General features: G+C 37.9%; 1 protein-coding gene across 3 annotated transcripts in view; it reads right to left on the bottom strand.

Annotated features, from left to right (window-relative positions):
* Positions 1–10,309: 10,309 nt before the first annotated feature.
* The window catches only part of IKZF4 (IKAROS family zinc finger 4), a 62,425-nt gene continuing 56,388 nt past the window's right edge, over positions 10,310–16,346 (bottom strand). For all 3 annotated transcript variants that reach the window (XM_032209506.1, XM_032209505.1, XM_032209503.1), the window contains 3 exons: positions 12,327–12,476; positions 11,410–11,541; positions 10,310–11,187 (listed from right to left, as the gene is read on the bottom strand). In XM_032209506.1, the coding sequence (XP_032065397.1) occupies positions 10,439–11,187; positions 11,410–11,541; positions 12,327–12,476 (1,031 nt within the window). In that variant the 3' untranslated portion in view covers positions 10,310–10,438. The remainder of the gene's footprint in view (positions 11,188–11,409; positions 11,542–12,326; positions 12,477–16,346) is intronic.

Here is a 16,346-nt window from a genome sequence, read left to right as displayed (position 1 = left end):
GGAAAAGTCATGGATGAAGCTCCAGATTGCAGATGGAGATGTGAGCAAAAGGAGGAATATGTAAATGTGGTTTGTGCGTTGTGGGGACTTTTATAGCAAATGAGCTCACTTTTTATTGGGTGCTGCTACTTTTCTTTTATTGAGCCTGGCTTCAGATATAGACAAGACAAACTTAACTTGCTCAATTGTATCTATAAATGGTTCTGGAACTGTAGGAGGCAAAATACCACGTTTCCCCCAAAATAAGACAGGGTCTTATTTTCTTTTGATCTCGAAATAAGCGCTTGGCCTTATTTTTGGCGAGGTCTTATTATTTTTGAGATGCAGGAGCTGGCGAGCATGGTCACCTCATGGCTGCTGCTGTGTTGCAATATTTTTGGGGAGGGCTTATTTTTGGGGGAGGGCTTATTTTAGTGCATGCGCTCAAAAGCCCGATTGGGCTTATTATCCGGGGAGGGCTTATTTTCAGGGAAACAGGGAAGATAGCAATTCAATTTATCTTAGTGGCTGATGTCCCACTGCTGTTTTCTGGCCAGCATCGTCATTTAAATAAAAATAAATTGAATACAAAATTAGTAAGCTTAGGATTGGTACCATCCTAAGGAAATAAATAATAGCTCCCAAGGGTGCTCTGTTGATGATGGATAAAGTGATACCTGTTCTAAAAGTGTAAGACATGTTTTAGTACAAATTCAAATCTTTGATACGAATTCAGAAAAGCCCTACTTACAACTTTAGGACCATACATAAGATTCTGAAGTAGTCATTAGAGAACTTAGCATGTTGAAGAGGTTATATTTAATATTAATACTGCATTAAAGATGTTATTAATGTTTATAATTGTGAAGATAAAAATATGCTGGTAGAATTCCAGAAACAAGGCATGCTTATCTAGAGCCAGATGCTCAATCATTAAACATTTGGGCACTTTAATAACCTTTTCTCCAATAATGAACTAACATGAATGGCAAAGTATCCCTTTCAGCAGAGTTCCAATGCACAAATCACATACTTTTAGAAGATGCCTAACATAGAGGCAAAAATACTGACACTCTGACATGATTTTAATAAACAGAACTATGATCCTATATATTATTAGTTCTCTTTTTCTTAAACGTTGTTTGTAAAGGTGAGCAACAAGGCGGTTGTAAATATTTCTTCCTTATTTTGCTTCGGTCACTTCAACCTAGTAAATAATTTTAGATTCCTAAGTATAGAGTTTTTTTTAAAAAAGCAAAAAAATGATAGCTGCCCAGATGAACAACAGGAAAACCATCAGAGATGGTTGTGCTTTACCTCCACCATTTGTGCTCATGCGCTGTAATACATGGATTAGTTTCTCCTATACAACTACTGTGTTTCCCTGAAAATAAGACCGGGTCTTATTTTCTTTTGACCCCCAGAATAAGAGCTTGGCCTTATTTTTGGGGAGGTCTTATTATTTTTGAGGTGCAGGAGGTGGTGAGCGTGGTCACCTCATGGCTGCTGCCGTGTTGCAATATTTTCAGGGGAAGGCTTATTTTAGCGCATGCACTCAAAAGCCCGATTGGGTTTATTATCCAGGGAGGTTTTATTTTCAGGGAAACAGGGTAGCTGGCTGGATGAATGTTATGCGGTTGTGCATAGATCTATTCTGCTAACAGGATCAGGGTGGGGGTAAACATGCTCTGCAAACATTCCATCCTAAAAAAATGACCTTAATTCAGAGAATTAACTTTAGCCCCAAACAGACCAGGATCATGCAAACTACTTACCAGTTTCTCTCCATTTTTCCCTCTCCCAAGACTGAAACAACAAAGGCCCAATTTTTATTTTATCTTGAGGGGAGACAGGAAGTTGGATTTGTGCAAATGACAAACACATCCTAGTGGCAGCTAGAAGAAATTAAAAATGGGTGACCATATGACTGACTCGGCCTCCTGTCTTGTGTGATGTGTTGTTTGCATAAAAAGGCAAATCAGTGACTGGAAGGAAGGATAATATTCTTCCCATTCTCTGAACAGGATTCATGTTTAGTGTGCCATCAAAGCTGGGGTATAGTCAGAATACTTACAAAGTTGGCATGCAGAGCACAACTTTGAAAAGAAAGAAAAGCAATAAAATGGGGCACAACTCACTTAACAAATGTCAGAATAAACGAATCCTTTGGGAAGGGGGGGGAATCTGTAATTAACATTGGACCCGCCACTTAACAACATAAAATTTGGGCTCAATTGTGGTCGTAGGTCAAGGACTTACCTGTAGTCTGCTGGAGCAACTTCATTCTGAATCAATGCTTAGCTAAGAGGACAACATTGTACAATTCTCAAGGATCAACATATTAAGGAGGGGATTCACAAATATTTTAAGAAGGGGACTAGATAAGTCCCTGACATTTTAATTAATTAATTATTTTTTAAAAAAACTTTTCATTAAGAATAATGAAAAGGATCCTTACAAGGATCTTCTGGGGGGAAAGGGTGTTTTGTTTCCATCATAATAGGTCCCAGTTGTTTCACTGGGTGATGGATAGGCTAAGAAACACATGGTTGAGAATTAGTGGTATAAGATACAATACTATATCTGATTTTTTGTGATATCGTGAACAAGGAAAAATGTACATGAGCAGAACTTCAATTAACCATCAGAAGGATGGACAACAATAAAATTCTACAAAGTATAAATTAATTGGATGAGATGAACATAAAAATACTGGTTTGTAGGTTCTGCCTCTTGTAGCTGAAAAAAAATTACAGAAGAGAAGTTAGCCCCAAAGTGTTGGACATCTCTGAAAACTGAATCATTGCGGGGGGAGGGGGGGATCTGTAAATAACATTGGACCTGCCACTTGCTTTGCTGCAAAGGAAGAGAGTTTAAAAGCTATTGATTTAATTAGAACTTGGGTAAACAGGCACAACTGTGGAAATTGGGTAAGCAAGTACTATCAGTTTTCACTTAGCCCACAAAGTTGAAAACGGAACAAAAATACTGTGTACAAAAATGAAAATGATGTAAGAAAGCAGAAATATTATGAGGCCTCATTAAGAAGGGAGGACAGTATTCAATAGGAGAGGCAAGTGTTGTTCTTGGTAAAAAGGACTACCATTTTGCTGGGAATATTACAAATCCCCTTAGTAGTACTGCAGTCTTAAATACATTGTACTTTTTGCTCATGAAGAGATAAGGATAGTTCTTATATTTTAAAAAAAAGGTTTGGGGGATTTTTTTTTTTTTTAGTTTGTCTAGCATGTGTCAGACCTGCCCTCATGCTGATGAGGGGGTGAACAGTCATGGTGTTGACCACCATTATTTATAACTTTACAGGAGTTATTGCCCAATTTTAAAAAGCTATCCGATTAATTTGATTTTTAAAATCCTCATGTTTACGTATGTACTTGGAATTGAAATGGAATCAGACTTTGTTTTGTTGAATGTTTCCCTTAGTTATAGGGAAACTGATAGATTTTAAAAATAAAATGAATTCTATAACTTGGGATATAGAAACAGCCAAAGCTGGAGGGCAAATTTCTTTTGCCAGAGAAATAGCCAGGATTTGTTCAAAGCTGTCCATTAACAGCTGCTGAAACTACTAATATTTATCCAGGCCCTCTCCTAGGCATTAGATGCCACTATAAGCAGCAGCTCTTCTCTCAGATTTCCATTATAGAGATAAAAAGGACTTCGCTCCTTCACTCATTCTTTTATTACAAGTGATAGTCAATTCATTGGGTGGAAAGTGCTAATTACGTAGTAAGATGTGAGGCTCCTAGAATGGATAGTACTGTGGATCAGCCATTGTAAATCCCAATACATATTCTTGTCTGCCTGCACTTGGCAATCACACACACACACACACACACCAATTATAACTGAATTTCTACAACATTAGATACTCACCAACAAATGGATTATCAAAACCTTGCATTTTTCAAAAGTAGAAAGGTGGACACTCTTAGGTATCTCAAATGAAAACCTGCAGTTCAGCTGCCAGTGTGTCTAATCTTAAAGAGAAGCATATATTCTGCAAAAAGCCTATTGTAGGCTTGTATATTCCAATTCTATACCACAGTGTATGGGTTCCTCTTTATTCCTGGGCGTTGAGGGGGTGGGGCTATAGCCTCCATGCAGTTCTCCAGTGCCTTTAAAGATCATACTGCATACGTCTGAGGGCAAAATAGTTTATTTTCTGGTATGTAAAGTTAAAAAAAGGATGAGAACAAGCATGGGAAAGTCTTTGGGAGGCTAATGATATCCATATCCACCCTCAGTTCTCACCACCAACTCCACTAATGGCTATGTAATTTTAAATCGTTTTTAAAAGTCGCAATAGCGTTTAGGCTTATATACTGCTTCACAGTGTTTTACAGCCCTCTCTAAGCGGTTTACAGAGTCAGCCTCTTACCCCAAAAACTGGGTCCTCACTTTACCGACCTTGGAAAGAGGGAAGGCTGAGTCAACCTTGAGGCTGGTGAGATTCGAACTGATAAATTGCAGGCAGCCGGCAGGCAGCAGAACTAGCCTGCAGTACTGCACTCTAATGGAAGTAGTTCACCTCCAACTCCCCTTTTCCCCATGCCACAAGAAAAAAAAAGCCTAACATTGGTCCCTTGCCTTCTGGAGATATTACCAGAAAGCATTCTCTAGTCTAGACCAACAGCTGGTCAGGGCGAGCAGGATGGTGTTCTTGCCAAAAGAGATTGACCACCCTTGATTTACACTTTGCTTTGTTTCCATGCAGCCATGGAGAACAATCAACCCTTGGCTATATACTGTATATACATGCAGCTTATTCTTCTGAAGTAAAAAGGTTGCCTTCTCTAAATGGCTATGCTGTTGATTTCTTTACAAGCAAGAGAATCACAGCAAATTTCTTTCCAATGAGGGAGGCTGTGCAAGGTGATGTTGAATTAGGGTCTAAAGAGTCATCACAAATATTAATAATATTAGTTAAGAATAGCCAGGAACCAGATTGTTAAATTACTCATGTTTATTTATAACAGACCTTCAGCCAGTACAGTACAAAACTTAACAGTAGTATAATCTCCATTACACAAATATGTACTTACAATATATTACAAATACAAAAAAGCTTTTGCAGTAAGAGGTTTTTCTTTTATTTAAAAGCAAGTTTAACCCCACCAAAAAAAAGAGGAGGGGGAAGAGCGCCACACCAGCAAACCCAATAACAATATACAAATGAAAGCTTGTTAGAAACAAGTGAAGAATATTGTAGCGGGTTGGGGATATTGCACATCTTTTTTGTTCTTCATACATCTGGTTAAAAAATATATATATTTACACAAGTTAAAGAGACCTGGAGTTTTACAAAATTCCTACATTTGTTTTTTAGGCTCTTCATACAGGTGAAAGCAAAAAATAAAAAGGAACACTGATTTCTTAGAAATGTCAGAGCTTTGTTTCTCTAAAAACAAACCTGTTTTCATTTTCACAAAAGGGGGCAAGCAGGAGGTAATATGTAAAGTCCGAAGCAGGATTCTTGTTCCCTGAAGCAGGGTAGAGAAAGATTAGTACCATTCCACAGTGCAGTAGACAAGAGTTCACAAATGATGTTCTGGACCTCTTCATTTAGATCTAGAACTGTCTTTATATTTCCCCTTAAACAAAAATAATTGGCTCCTGCATAGAGTGGTCCAATTCCCACCAGAAACGGGAAGCAGAGCAATTCTGAATGTGGACTTTGTATGGAGGCACAAAGGATATCTTTTTTTAAAAACCCAGTAAAAATGACACTTTAGGTGCTTTATCAGTGTGGCAATGAAGTGAGGCCAAGCACCCAAGGGCCATCTTTGGCTTTCAAGAAGTCAGTTTCCAACTATCTAAGCTTTTCTGTCTTTCTTGTCAAAGTTTCATACCTATTTCAGGAACAAGTACATAAATAAAGAAAAATTCAGAAATGTATTTTCTTCCCAATGCCATCTTCCAAAAAGCCAATAAATGCTTCCTCCTCTTTACCAATATATTCATATGGAAAGCATATCTGGTCAGCTGTTCAATATGTTTTACATTGTCTTGACAGAAATTTTAGTCTGCATTGGAGGAACAGAGATATCTTTCTGTAATTTTGTCTATTGAAACTAGAAGTAATTCGCATCTCACATGGAACATATCTGTTCATTGGTAATAAAGTTTAGACATCAAGGAGACATCTCACCAAAGGTCACACTCCTGATATCTTTAACCCAAATTCTGTATTTATCTTGCTTCATACAGTGCATTCAGTTCAGTATGTGGAAAGAAAACAAACATACATTTTGCTGTTTGATTTCCAGTTTTGCTTAAAATATTGATTTACATAAACAATTAGTTGGCATCCATTCTCTGCAGAACTGGATACTTTTGGAATTTGGTTAGAGGATTTTGTAACTACTAATTCATATATGTATGTTTGTGTTTCATTAGAGACAATATAATGCTCTACAGTTAAAGTAAATGAATTTTACCCCAGTCCTCTGGAGTACATACACCATAACAGAAGCCAAGGAATCTCAAGTACCTAGAGAGAAGTGCTATTTGTCTGATCCCACAAGGGATAAATCCTATCTATATAACTCGGGAGTTACTATACATGCCCTATTTAGGTCTAGATTCACATGGGAAAAGAAACATGCACACAACTGAGTTTAGGGACTGCTCTCATTTCTATTATTATTATATAGGCCTATCTGAACTTTCCCTTTTTTTCACAGGTCTACTTCCATTGTGACACTGAATACCTGGGTGATAAACATCTGGGCTTTGTTCAGATGCATAGTTACATGAACAGACTATACTGTCAGAATTACTTTTTTTTAGGGAGAAAGTTATCAGCAGAGGAATCTAAAATTCTTAGACAATTATTTGAGTAGCTCAATTATTTCCCCAAGGACAAATGTTTGGACAACTTGTTCTAAAAGAGGTGCGAATGTGTGTGTGGTATATGTATGTATATATAACATCCACACATCTCCTTACTCATAAAATGGGCAACAAATGCAGGAAGAGTGGGTTGTTGAGAATATTGGAAATCAGCTCAGAGGTTTTACTGTGGGTAATAAATATGCCTTTGATGTGCAATGTTTTGCTTTCACAGAACTTTTTCATAAGGTTTCCCAGGATGTTTTAACAATAATTATGAAAAAAAATCCCTAAAGCTTTGTTGTCTCTGATATTTTGGAGCACAACCCAAACACTATGAGTAACACCTGAATTCAATTCAATTATAATCTTACCAAACTGTGTTAAATTAAAAAAAAGTCTTCATGGTTTGTGGTGTAGGAATCTCACCTTTTAGAGCAAGATAATATTAAGCATTTGAATTACAAGTGTAAACGCTGGTTCTTGTGACTTTTTCCACTCAAAGGAGAGCTCCCATAATTCCCTCTAAGATTTCATTCACACAAAATTCTAATGAGCATTGAAATCATGGAGATTATTATAGGGAAAACTATGTCACATGAAATAACTATTTAGATTAACAATCACAAAAAATGTTGAATTATTTTAAATGTACATCAATAGAAGACATGAGTACATCAATAGGAGGGGGGAAATCCTTGACTTTAGAGCCAGTGGAACTAAAGGAGCCAGAAGTATGATTCTAATATGAAAAATACCCTATAAGAACTGGACTTTCAAGCTCCTTTAACAATTTGGCAAAGTCTCTCAGCATGTTTCATTTGTATTGCACAATATAATCAGAATGACAAACATTATATATTCACTTCTGCTGCTGAAGCTAAAATAGACATTGCTGGGACCAGCTCAAAATGCCTCCCAAGCCTCTAAGATGCCACTTCTATGCTGAATGTGGGAAAGAGAAAGCAGAAGGGTGAAAGTGATATTGTACCAGAAAAAGTCAACATTTTAAAATAGGAACAGAACAGTGGAATCAGGGTACTATATTTAAAGAAAAGTTCCACTCCCATCTCCTTGGCCAATTCCTCAAAACCTCTCATTCAATCAGGCCTTTCCAGTTAATCAAACTGGCTGGGCCTGTTTGTTTGTTTATTTGTTTATTTTTTTAAAAAAAAGCTCAGTTCTGTATTTCACATTACAAAAAGCAAGAAAGAAGAAAGAAAATGAGCAAAACGTTGCAGCTTGAGGTTTGCTTTTTAAGTAGAAAAAGAACCGCCTTTGGTTTATCCTGCAAGGAAGCAATTCCCTGGGCTGCTGCTGAGTAAATGCATTAAGGGATTTATCTAAACCAAAAGCACTCTCCCCTTCTTGTCACATCCATTGCCCAGCTAAGACTAGAGAGACTATTTTAATCACATACCCCTTTCCATCAGATGAGATGCTTCCAACAGATAAAGATGGAGCAACCTCCGGAAAAAGGCAAGCTTCAAGTTTTATTGGCTCAGCACATAACCCTTCTAATTTGGTGATTACCCTCTTAAAAAACAATTATCAACATGATTTCCACTCAGGCTGGGGAGGTGGGAAAGACTGCGTAATACCACAAGTGGTGCTTTATCTCTTGCCTACAGCCTATTATCAGCAGCAATCTGCAACCAATTATAGAATGGAGGGGTGTTTTTTTTTGTCCTTGATGATGATCAAAGTTTTTAAGCCACTAAAGTACACAAAATAAAGTGTCCTTGCCAGGTTCCCTGCTGCAGAAATCTAATGATCCCCTCTGACACCCTGGGCTATGAACCTGTGAACAAACAGGACTTCACTAGGGAAATCTTGCTGCATTTCATTTGCCTTTTCAGCAAAATCAGCTTAGAAAAGTTGTTGCCATTGATCTGGGGAAAAAAGATTTCTCTTTAAGTAAACTGAAACTCTTACTGCAAACTTTAGGTCCCCTTAGTTTGGGATGGGCAGTGTGATGTATTCCACAAATATAGAGAACTCTCACCTCAAGGCTGCCACTTTCAGATCTTGCTCATGCTTTCTGGACACAAATCCATAAGGCTTATAACGGATCAACACAAACAAGGACAGCTAAACTGACTGGAAACTAAGTCCAATTCCAAGCTGTTCAGCAATAATGATGCTGGGAATCTGTATGAGGAGGTGTAAGTTAGGCCCTGGAACAGACACACTGGCAGTTTACTCCTCATTCCTTTGGCTCTATTAGATGTTAAGTAATTCCTAAGCTGATTCCAGCAATCATTGCTAGCATCATTCTTGCCTCCCAATGAAAACATCTCCATCTTACAAATCAATTCCTACTCAGCAAAGCTAGTCTCATTAATGCTGTCTAAAGAACCTGCATATTGGGAGAGAAAAGTTGAAGACATGCACTCACCTAGGAGGCTTAGCTCTTCCAAAGCTTGGATTGGCAACCTTTGAGTCTCCAAATGTTGCTGCACTCCAACTCAAATTAATCCTAGCCTGCTCAGAGGGTACTAAGACATGATGGGAATTGTAAAAGCTACATTTTCCTACCCTGATTCTACAGTCTTTAGCAATCATTATCTGCTAAGTGCTAACCACGGAATCTCAAAAAAATAAAAAATTAGCCCAGACAGCCTATCTGGAGAGAAGACAGGACATCCCAGACTCTTTAGAAGCATCATAGATTTTAACCAGATAATGTTAAGGTTCCTTCATTGCATCCTGGAAACAGCATTTGTTTTCCCAATGCTGGTTCTCAATTCAATATGGAAAGGCAGCATTCTTTCTATACAAAGTGCTCATCTTCCTTGAAATACCGTAGCTCCTTCATCAACACCAGATGCAAAATTCACTATCTCTTTTGGGCCCCAACAGAAGAAATAATACAAGTCAGTTCAAAGCTGTGTTAAGTAGATGCACAGAGGTATTAAATTATTGGGACCACAGCGTTCCTAGCATGATACCTTCATACGTTTCACAGCCACCCATAAAAAGAAGATATATACGGTTCACTTGAACAGTAATATAGCTCAGGCCGTGGCTTTCCTAGCCCCTTGAAAGGGGGAAGCTCTATAATGTGTTTAGCACCTGATCTGAGGTTCTTAATACCTAACATGGTGGCTTAACAGAAATATGGGAACTGAAACAAAAAAATGTCTAAATGGAAGAGACCTTAACTTTAGAGAGTCAAGCTTGCTGGGCTATATGCCAGCCCTCACTTGCTCCTAAAAAGAGGATATTCCTGGTGAAATGAATGAAAAATCTATTTAGAGGAAAGAAGGAAGGAAGCCAGGAAGGAAGGAAGGAAGGAAGGAAGGAAGGAAGGAAGGAAGGAAGGAAGGAGTTAATAAATAACTACAAGTGTGAGAGAAAAAAACAAATTTTAAAATTAATTATCAACTTTTAAATAACACACCATAGAGAAAGGCAAAATGTTATGAGCTCCTCCCTGTCTCAAGTTCATTGGATTTTTTTAAACTTAGGGTTCTTTTTTTTTTACATTTCTCTTTTTTAGCCAAAGTCAGTGCAAAGGAGTACAAAAGAAATGAACAGTTCCATGCCCAACTAGGATAGAGCACTAGTGATGGGAAGAGATGAATAAGGGGACAGAGTAAAATTAGCCTACTTTATGTTCCCCTCGCACTATGTGGGAAGAGAACTCGTACCGGTCTTGGCTGTGATAGCCACAGATGTTGCATTCAAAAGGGTCTCTGAAGCCATGGCAGCCCATATGGATGGTGAACATGACGTGGTCCAGGAATAAGATCCGGCAGTGCTCACATTTGAAGGCTTTTACCTGTTCCCCTTCATCATTCACCACACGTAGGGCTTCTTTGGCTGAACTGGGAGTTGACCGAGTAGTGGTGGGAATGATGCCCTCCTGCAATTTGGGGTCCTCTTTGGCGTAGGCTGGACTCTGCCGGCTGCTGCTGCAATTCCCAATGCTGGATAGCAGCTGCTGCTGTGAGCCCCTCTCCTCATGGATGCTCTCAGTGTCTGTGGAATCCTGGCAACCATTGCTAGGTGATACCATGCTTGGCTCCCGTGATGCCCGATACACAATCTGTGTCCCATCAGAAAGGTCCTCGTGGCTTTCAGCAGTTTCCCGACTACTTGCAATTTCCAACCTGCCTGGGAGGGGCTGGATTTGGGTGTAGACAGAGCTGATGACAGGTGTGATCTCAGAGATGCAGTTTGTGGGTGGAAGTCTGAGGGGGCGTAAATGTTCTGCTCCCATGAATGACAATGAACTGCCAAAGCTAGCATCCATGGGATGGTGGGCAGCCACCATCTCCACGTCTTTCTCAAAGCTGGAGTTGACATCATATGCCATATCGGAGAGGCTATACCGCATATGCTTCTCTCCTAATGCATAGGATAAAAGAGATCAAATTACAAATTCCTTCTAGTATCAGAGGTACACCTATGATGAGAGAAAGACAAATAATGCTGATGGAAAACAGCACTACAGATGGGACTTCTTTAGTCCAGGGAGAAGCAGCCAAGACATCCTGAACTGTAATCCAACAACTCTTGGTTCACAAGAACATCATCCCTTTATCCAGAAATGCTTGAAATGCACCTTACCTATAAATTTCTGAGGTGTGGAGCGTTTTCGTTTGGTGATGCTGTTTGCTAGTCGGTCAATAAAGGCTGGCCGATCTGCTGAGGAATGAAGCATGGAGTCCGGCACCATCTCCAAGTCTCTCATCTCGTCACCTGGTAATAAAATTGATTTCATTTTTGGTTGTTCAAATTAATTCTACCCTATATTCCTTTTTTAAAGTGTCTGTGCAAGATTATGGCCATACATGAATCATACTGATAACTAATTTATTGGAGGAAAAAAATATCACAGCAAAACACATAAGGTTACAACTGGCAGCCAGTGCTAACTTGAATCAATTCTATTAGAGCCTGTTGTCTACATCTGTAATTATCCCATTTAGCTTCTGTTCTCCTGCTTCATGGTGTTTATCTACTAGCATCTCTCCTGTCTCCCATCCTGCATGTTTGGCCATTAAAACAAGTTTCCATCTGTCCTAGAAACGAGAATCTTAGTCCTGATATAAAAAATATTAATGAAGCTGCAGTGACTATAAAAGACATTTGGAAAACGGGTGCTGTATCAACTAGGACCAGTTATTTTCAAACTGATAGCTTCCAGATGTGATAGACCTCCAAATTTCAAAATTCACAATTCACATGCAAGTAGCCCTTGTTTAGTAATTGCCTCATTTAGCAATTATTCTCAGTGATCTGTACAGATAGCTATGCTACCTGGGCATAGGAGCAGCAATAACTCAAACCTACTAGGGAGAGCTCAGTGTGGGAAGATTGAGCTATAGAGCTTGTCTCTATAAGTAGCCTGTGCCATCCTCAATGATCCTCCCAGTTTTTTTTAACATTGGCAAAATTTTCCAAATGAAGACAATCCTTGGTAGATAATAACCAATGATGTTCTCCTTAGGTTTGTCTCTGTTTTAGCCTAGCAGCAGGCTTACCTTGCTGGCCAGCCAGCAACTGTGGTTCAGTGTTAAGACTTTGCAGGTAGTTGTGACAGCGTTCCTTGTGCTCTTCCAACGTGCTTTGCTGCTTGTAGCTGCGACCACAATAGTTGCATTTGTAGGGCTTGCCAACTGTGGGGGAAGAGACTAAAAAGAGAACAGAAACAAAAGAAGCCCTATAATACAAGTTATATTTCTGAACTATCACAGTAAACTTTGGATCAGGCAGAATTGGGAAGTGTGGACAGCTTGCTTGTGACCACAGGTATATGATATAAACCTGCTGTACCCTGTCAGTATAATTTCTCACAGTAATATTCCTAATTACTAATACCTGGTACAGGCACAGAATGAAAGGAATCAGAACAACAGAGTTGAAAGGGACCTTGGAGGTCTTTTAATCCAACCCTCTGCTTAATCAGGAGACCCTCTATCTATACCATTTCAGACAGGTGGTTGTCCAGTCTCTTCTTAAAGGCTTCTAATGATGAAGCAGCCACAACTTTGAAGGCAATAACTGCTATGAAGGAACTTCTTCAGAACCACAACTTCTGAAGGAATCTCAGTTATTAGTTGGAGAGCTGTTTATATCACACGTTTGACTGAGCTACATAAGTTTTGGTAAACAAATCAACCAGCTAGGAACATTTTGTGCAGGTGTAATATGTTCCGGAATAAAGGTATGGGTTCACTCTTAGGCACTATTTCTTGAGAAGATAGTTAAACAACAGATAATGCCTGCTTACTGAAATTTCAGTTTTAAAGTTCTGTTTTCCCATCTAAACAAAGCACTATACTAATTTCAGTAAGTTTAGGTGTTGTGTTTTTGTCTCATATATACTTGGAGAGTTATACTTAGTTTCCCATTTGCATAATAAAAATAGCATAGATTTTTCTTGCATGGTCCTTGCAAGAACAAAGTGAATATTGGGTGAGTATGAAGTTGTGAATCTGGGTTCGCCAGACACTTATTTTTTCATAAGAAACTACCTGGCAAAATTGACTCTGTAATGCTGACAATTCTAAAACCATATGCACACTGTCGAATACAGAAGCCAATATGCTTTATATGTAGGATTGTGTTCCAGACTTTCAATTTTAGGCTTTTTAATTCTACATTTCCATGCTAGCTGATCTTTGGATGATCTCTTTAGGACCTTGAAAAGCTCTTGATATTAGCTGATATTCTGGTTTTCTCTGGCCTGGAAACTTTTAGTTCCTGTCTTGCCAGTTTTATTCCTTACAAAGAAGGAGGTAGGGTCCGTCCTGCCCCAGCTTTTTGAGAGCAACACAAGACTTCAGTTCCAATCTCTCCCATGAGAAATATTGTAATAACCATTTTCCCATAACAATATCAGAACACTTCTAATGGTTCTATGCAATTGGTACTTCTAGTAGGAGGAAGAGAAGGAAGTCCATGGATCACTGTGTAAGTACGGTAACTTTTAAGCAGTGTATTTACTTAAGTGTTTGTTATTTATTTATTGGGGGTGAATCCCCCCTCCTAAACTTCATCTAAGATGAAGCTGATTCAATGTAAACAACATATGAAGTTATTCTAACCTACCCATTCTTGATTTTGATATTCAAATAAATTCTTAGGGCCTAGTTTCTGGAACAAATAATAAAATATTGAAACAGGAAATACAATTTCCCAGCTTACTTTAAGAAAGATGTAATGAACAGAGAAAGTCTATGACAGCTATGACATTTCTTTAGGAATTGAATTTGTAGAAAAACTGGTAAAATGCAAATAGCCAGCCCATATATTTACTAAGCTACAGAGAGAACAAAAAGGAATGTTTTTGAAATAAGATGATCACAGAGGAGAAAACCCCTGTCTATCGATCTTGATTGGACCTAGTTCTAAATGATGAAATGTGTTGATCTGGGTTATAAATTCCCACTTTTGTTTTGTAGGCAGATCTTTATAGATAAAAGGAACTGCCTCATTCGAGGACAGTATATCATGTTATAGAGTGGATGGGAAGACAGATGATAGATTATTCCTGTCTTATCTCCCCCCAGGTGGACAAGCTATTTTAACAGTTGCGCAACCCCAAACAGTGATAAGGATTCTGCTATTCCCCCTTCCACCATTTTCTCCATTAATAACCTGCTGATGTATGATTTTATTATTATTTTTATATACTAACTATTCCAGTTCTAATGTTTTATTTCTCATATTTATAACTGACTATTTTGTTTTGACACCTAGAGTGTCAAAAAATGCAGTGATGCAATAAAGGATGGGAAAAGAAAGCACTGTTTCACTACAGAGTCAAACTGCAGAAGTACTATTGGTGAGCATGCTATAAATCAATAGTTTGAACAGATTGCAACTTCATATATAGGAATAACTAGTACTTTGTACTTTTTTTTTTAACAAAGTAGTACTATAAACACTATAAGCAATGGCTCTTCTATTAAAGCTGAATTTCCCAATGAATAGATCATGACTTCCAGGATATAACTGGTGATTTATCAAAACATGCTCTTTCAATGTCATGGGTTAAATTACTAAAACTCAAGAGATTGCCAGGAATTAAATATCATCTTCCTGGTGATTGTAGTGGTCTTTTCTAATATAGACATAAATAACTGGAAGTGAAATATAAGCAGTAAGGGTAAATTTGATGATACCCACTGATTTAAAGGGATTCAGTCAAAAATGTAGCTTCCAAGTTATCTGTTGAAACTAGTGAGTAAGCATCAAAATAGGAATGGCAACTCAGTGTAAGCAAGATATGTCTATTATGGCAACAACAACAACAACAAATCCTAAGAACCTTCCCATATAGACTGAAAGTTCCTGAGTTTGTGATGATTACCAGGCAAGGGAATATGAGGTAGTAGTGATGGTCTGGATAGAATGATCAATGAAATGTGCAACACAATTTTAAAAGTTAAAGTGCAGCTGAAACCAGAGACTTTTCTTTTAGAACGAATGGACAGGCAACTAGAAAAAAAGTCATGGCACTTTTTTAATGTATGACAACTGTAGTGAGACTTGTATGGTCAAAAATGGAAAGATTCAAAACTATCTACAACAGAGTATGGTTGGTGATGATGATGGAACTTCTGGAGATGGCTACAGTAACATCTTTGATCAAAGAAAAAAAACAATACCTACATTTATGATTGACTGGAAACCCCTTTTAGATTTTTTGCATGAAATGGAAAGAAAATGCAATTATGATTTGGGGTTTTGATGACTAGAAAAACAACCTGGAAAACAGAACAAAATACTTGATTGTGTGTGTTTGTGTGTGTCTGTGTGTGTATGTATGTGTTTGTATAAACCATGATAGCATGGGCTAAAAATGTTGGGTATTCTATAGAATTGGACAAATGGCAAAAGTTGTGGCACAGAAACTATTTTTGACATAGCTAATGAATGCCATTATGTGGTTGTGTCTTTAAGTATGAATGATTTGAGGCAAAAGCATGTTCAAATAATTGTAGTCAAATGAGAATGGTGGTACATTGATAGTAAGATATACAAAGATTTTTGATTTAAAGTGCATAATCTAATATGAACTATAAGTAATGACTGTGGAAGAAATGCACGAAAGTTATCTGTAACCAATCAACATGCTTTCTACAAGATGCAATGAAGGATGATTCTTTTTTTGTGTTTTTAATTAAAATAAAAAAAATTCAAAAAAAGAAAAGGACGGAAACTACAAATTGACAACATCCACTGCATAACATCTATCTATATAGAAAACTTATGCAAAATGTTTTATAGATGGCACTTCCCCCCAGCAAGATTAGCTAGAATGCTTCAGAATATGTCTACCAAGTGTTGGAAGTGCAATCAAACCCCGGGCTTGTATTACCACATGTGGTGGACATGTCCAAAAGCAAAGAAATGCTGGACTAAAATTATACACCTGGCTAGGAAAAAATGATAAAGAAACATTTAGATTTAAAACTAGAAATATTTCTGTTGGGCATCATACCAGACAAATATAGTAAAAGGAATAACAGTACCCCACACAGTACTTTAATATG

Source organism: Thamnophis elegans, chromosome 2 (assembly GCF_009769535.1).
Source record: "Thamnophis elegans isolate rThaEle1 chromosome 2, rThaEle1.pri, whole genome shotgun sequence".
NCBI classification, from domain to species: domain Eukaryota; kingdom Metazoa; phylum Chordata; class Lepidosauria; order Squamata; family Colubridae; genus Thamnophis; species Thamnophis elegans.
The sequence above is the reverse complement of the archived record's forward strand: the minus strand, read 5'-3'. Positions and strand labels throughout refer to the sequence as shown.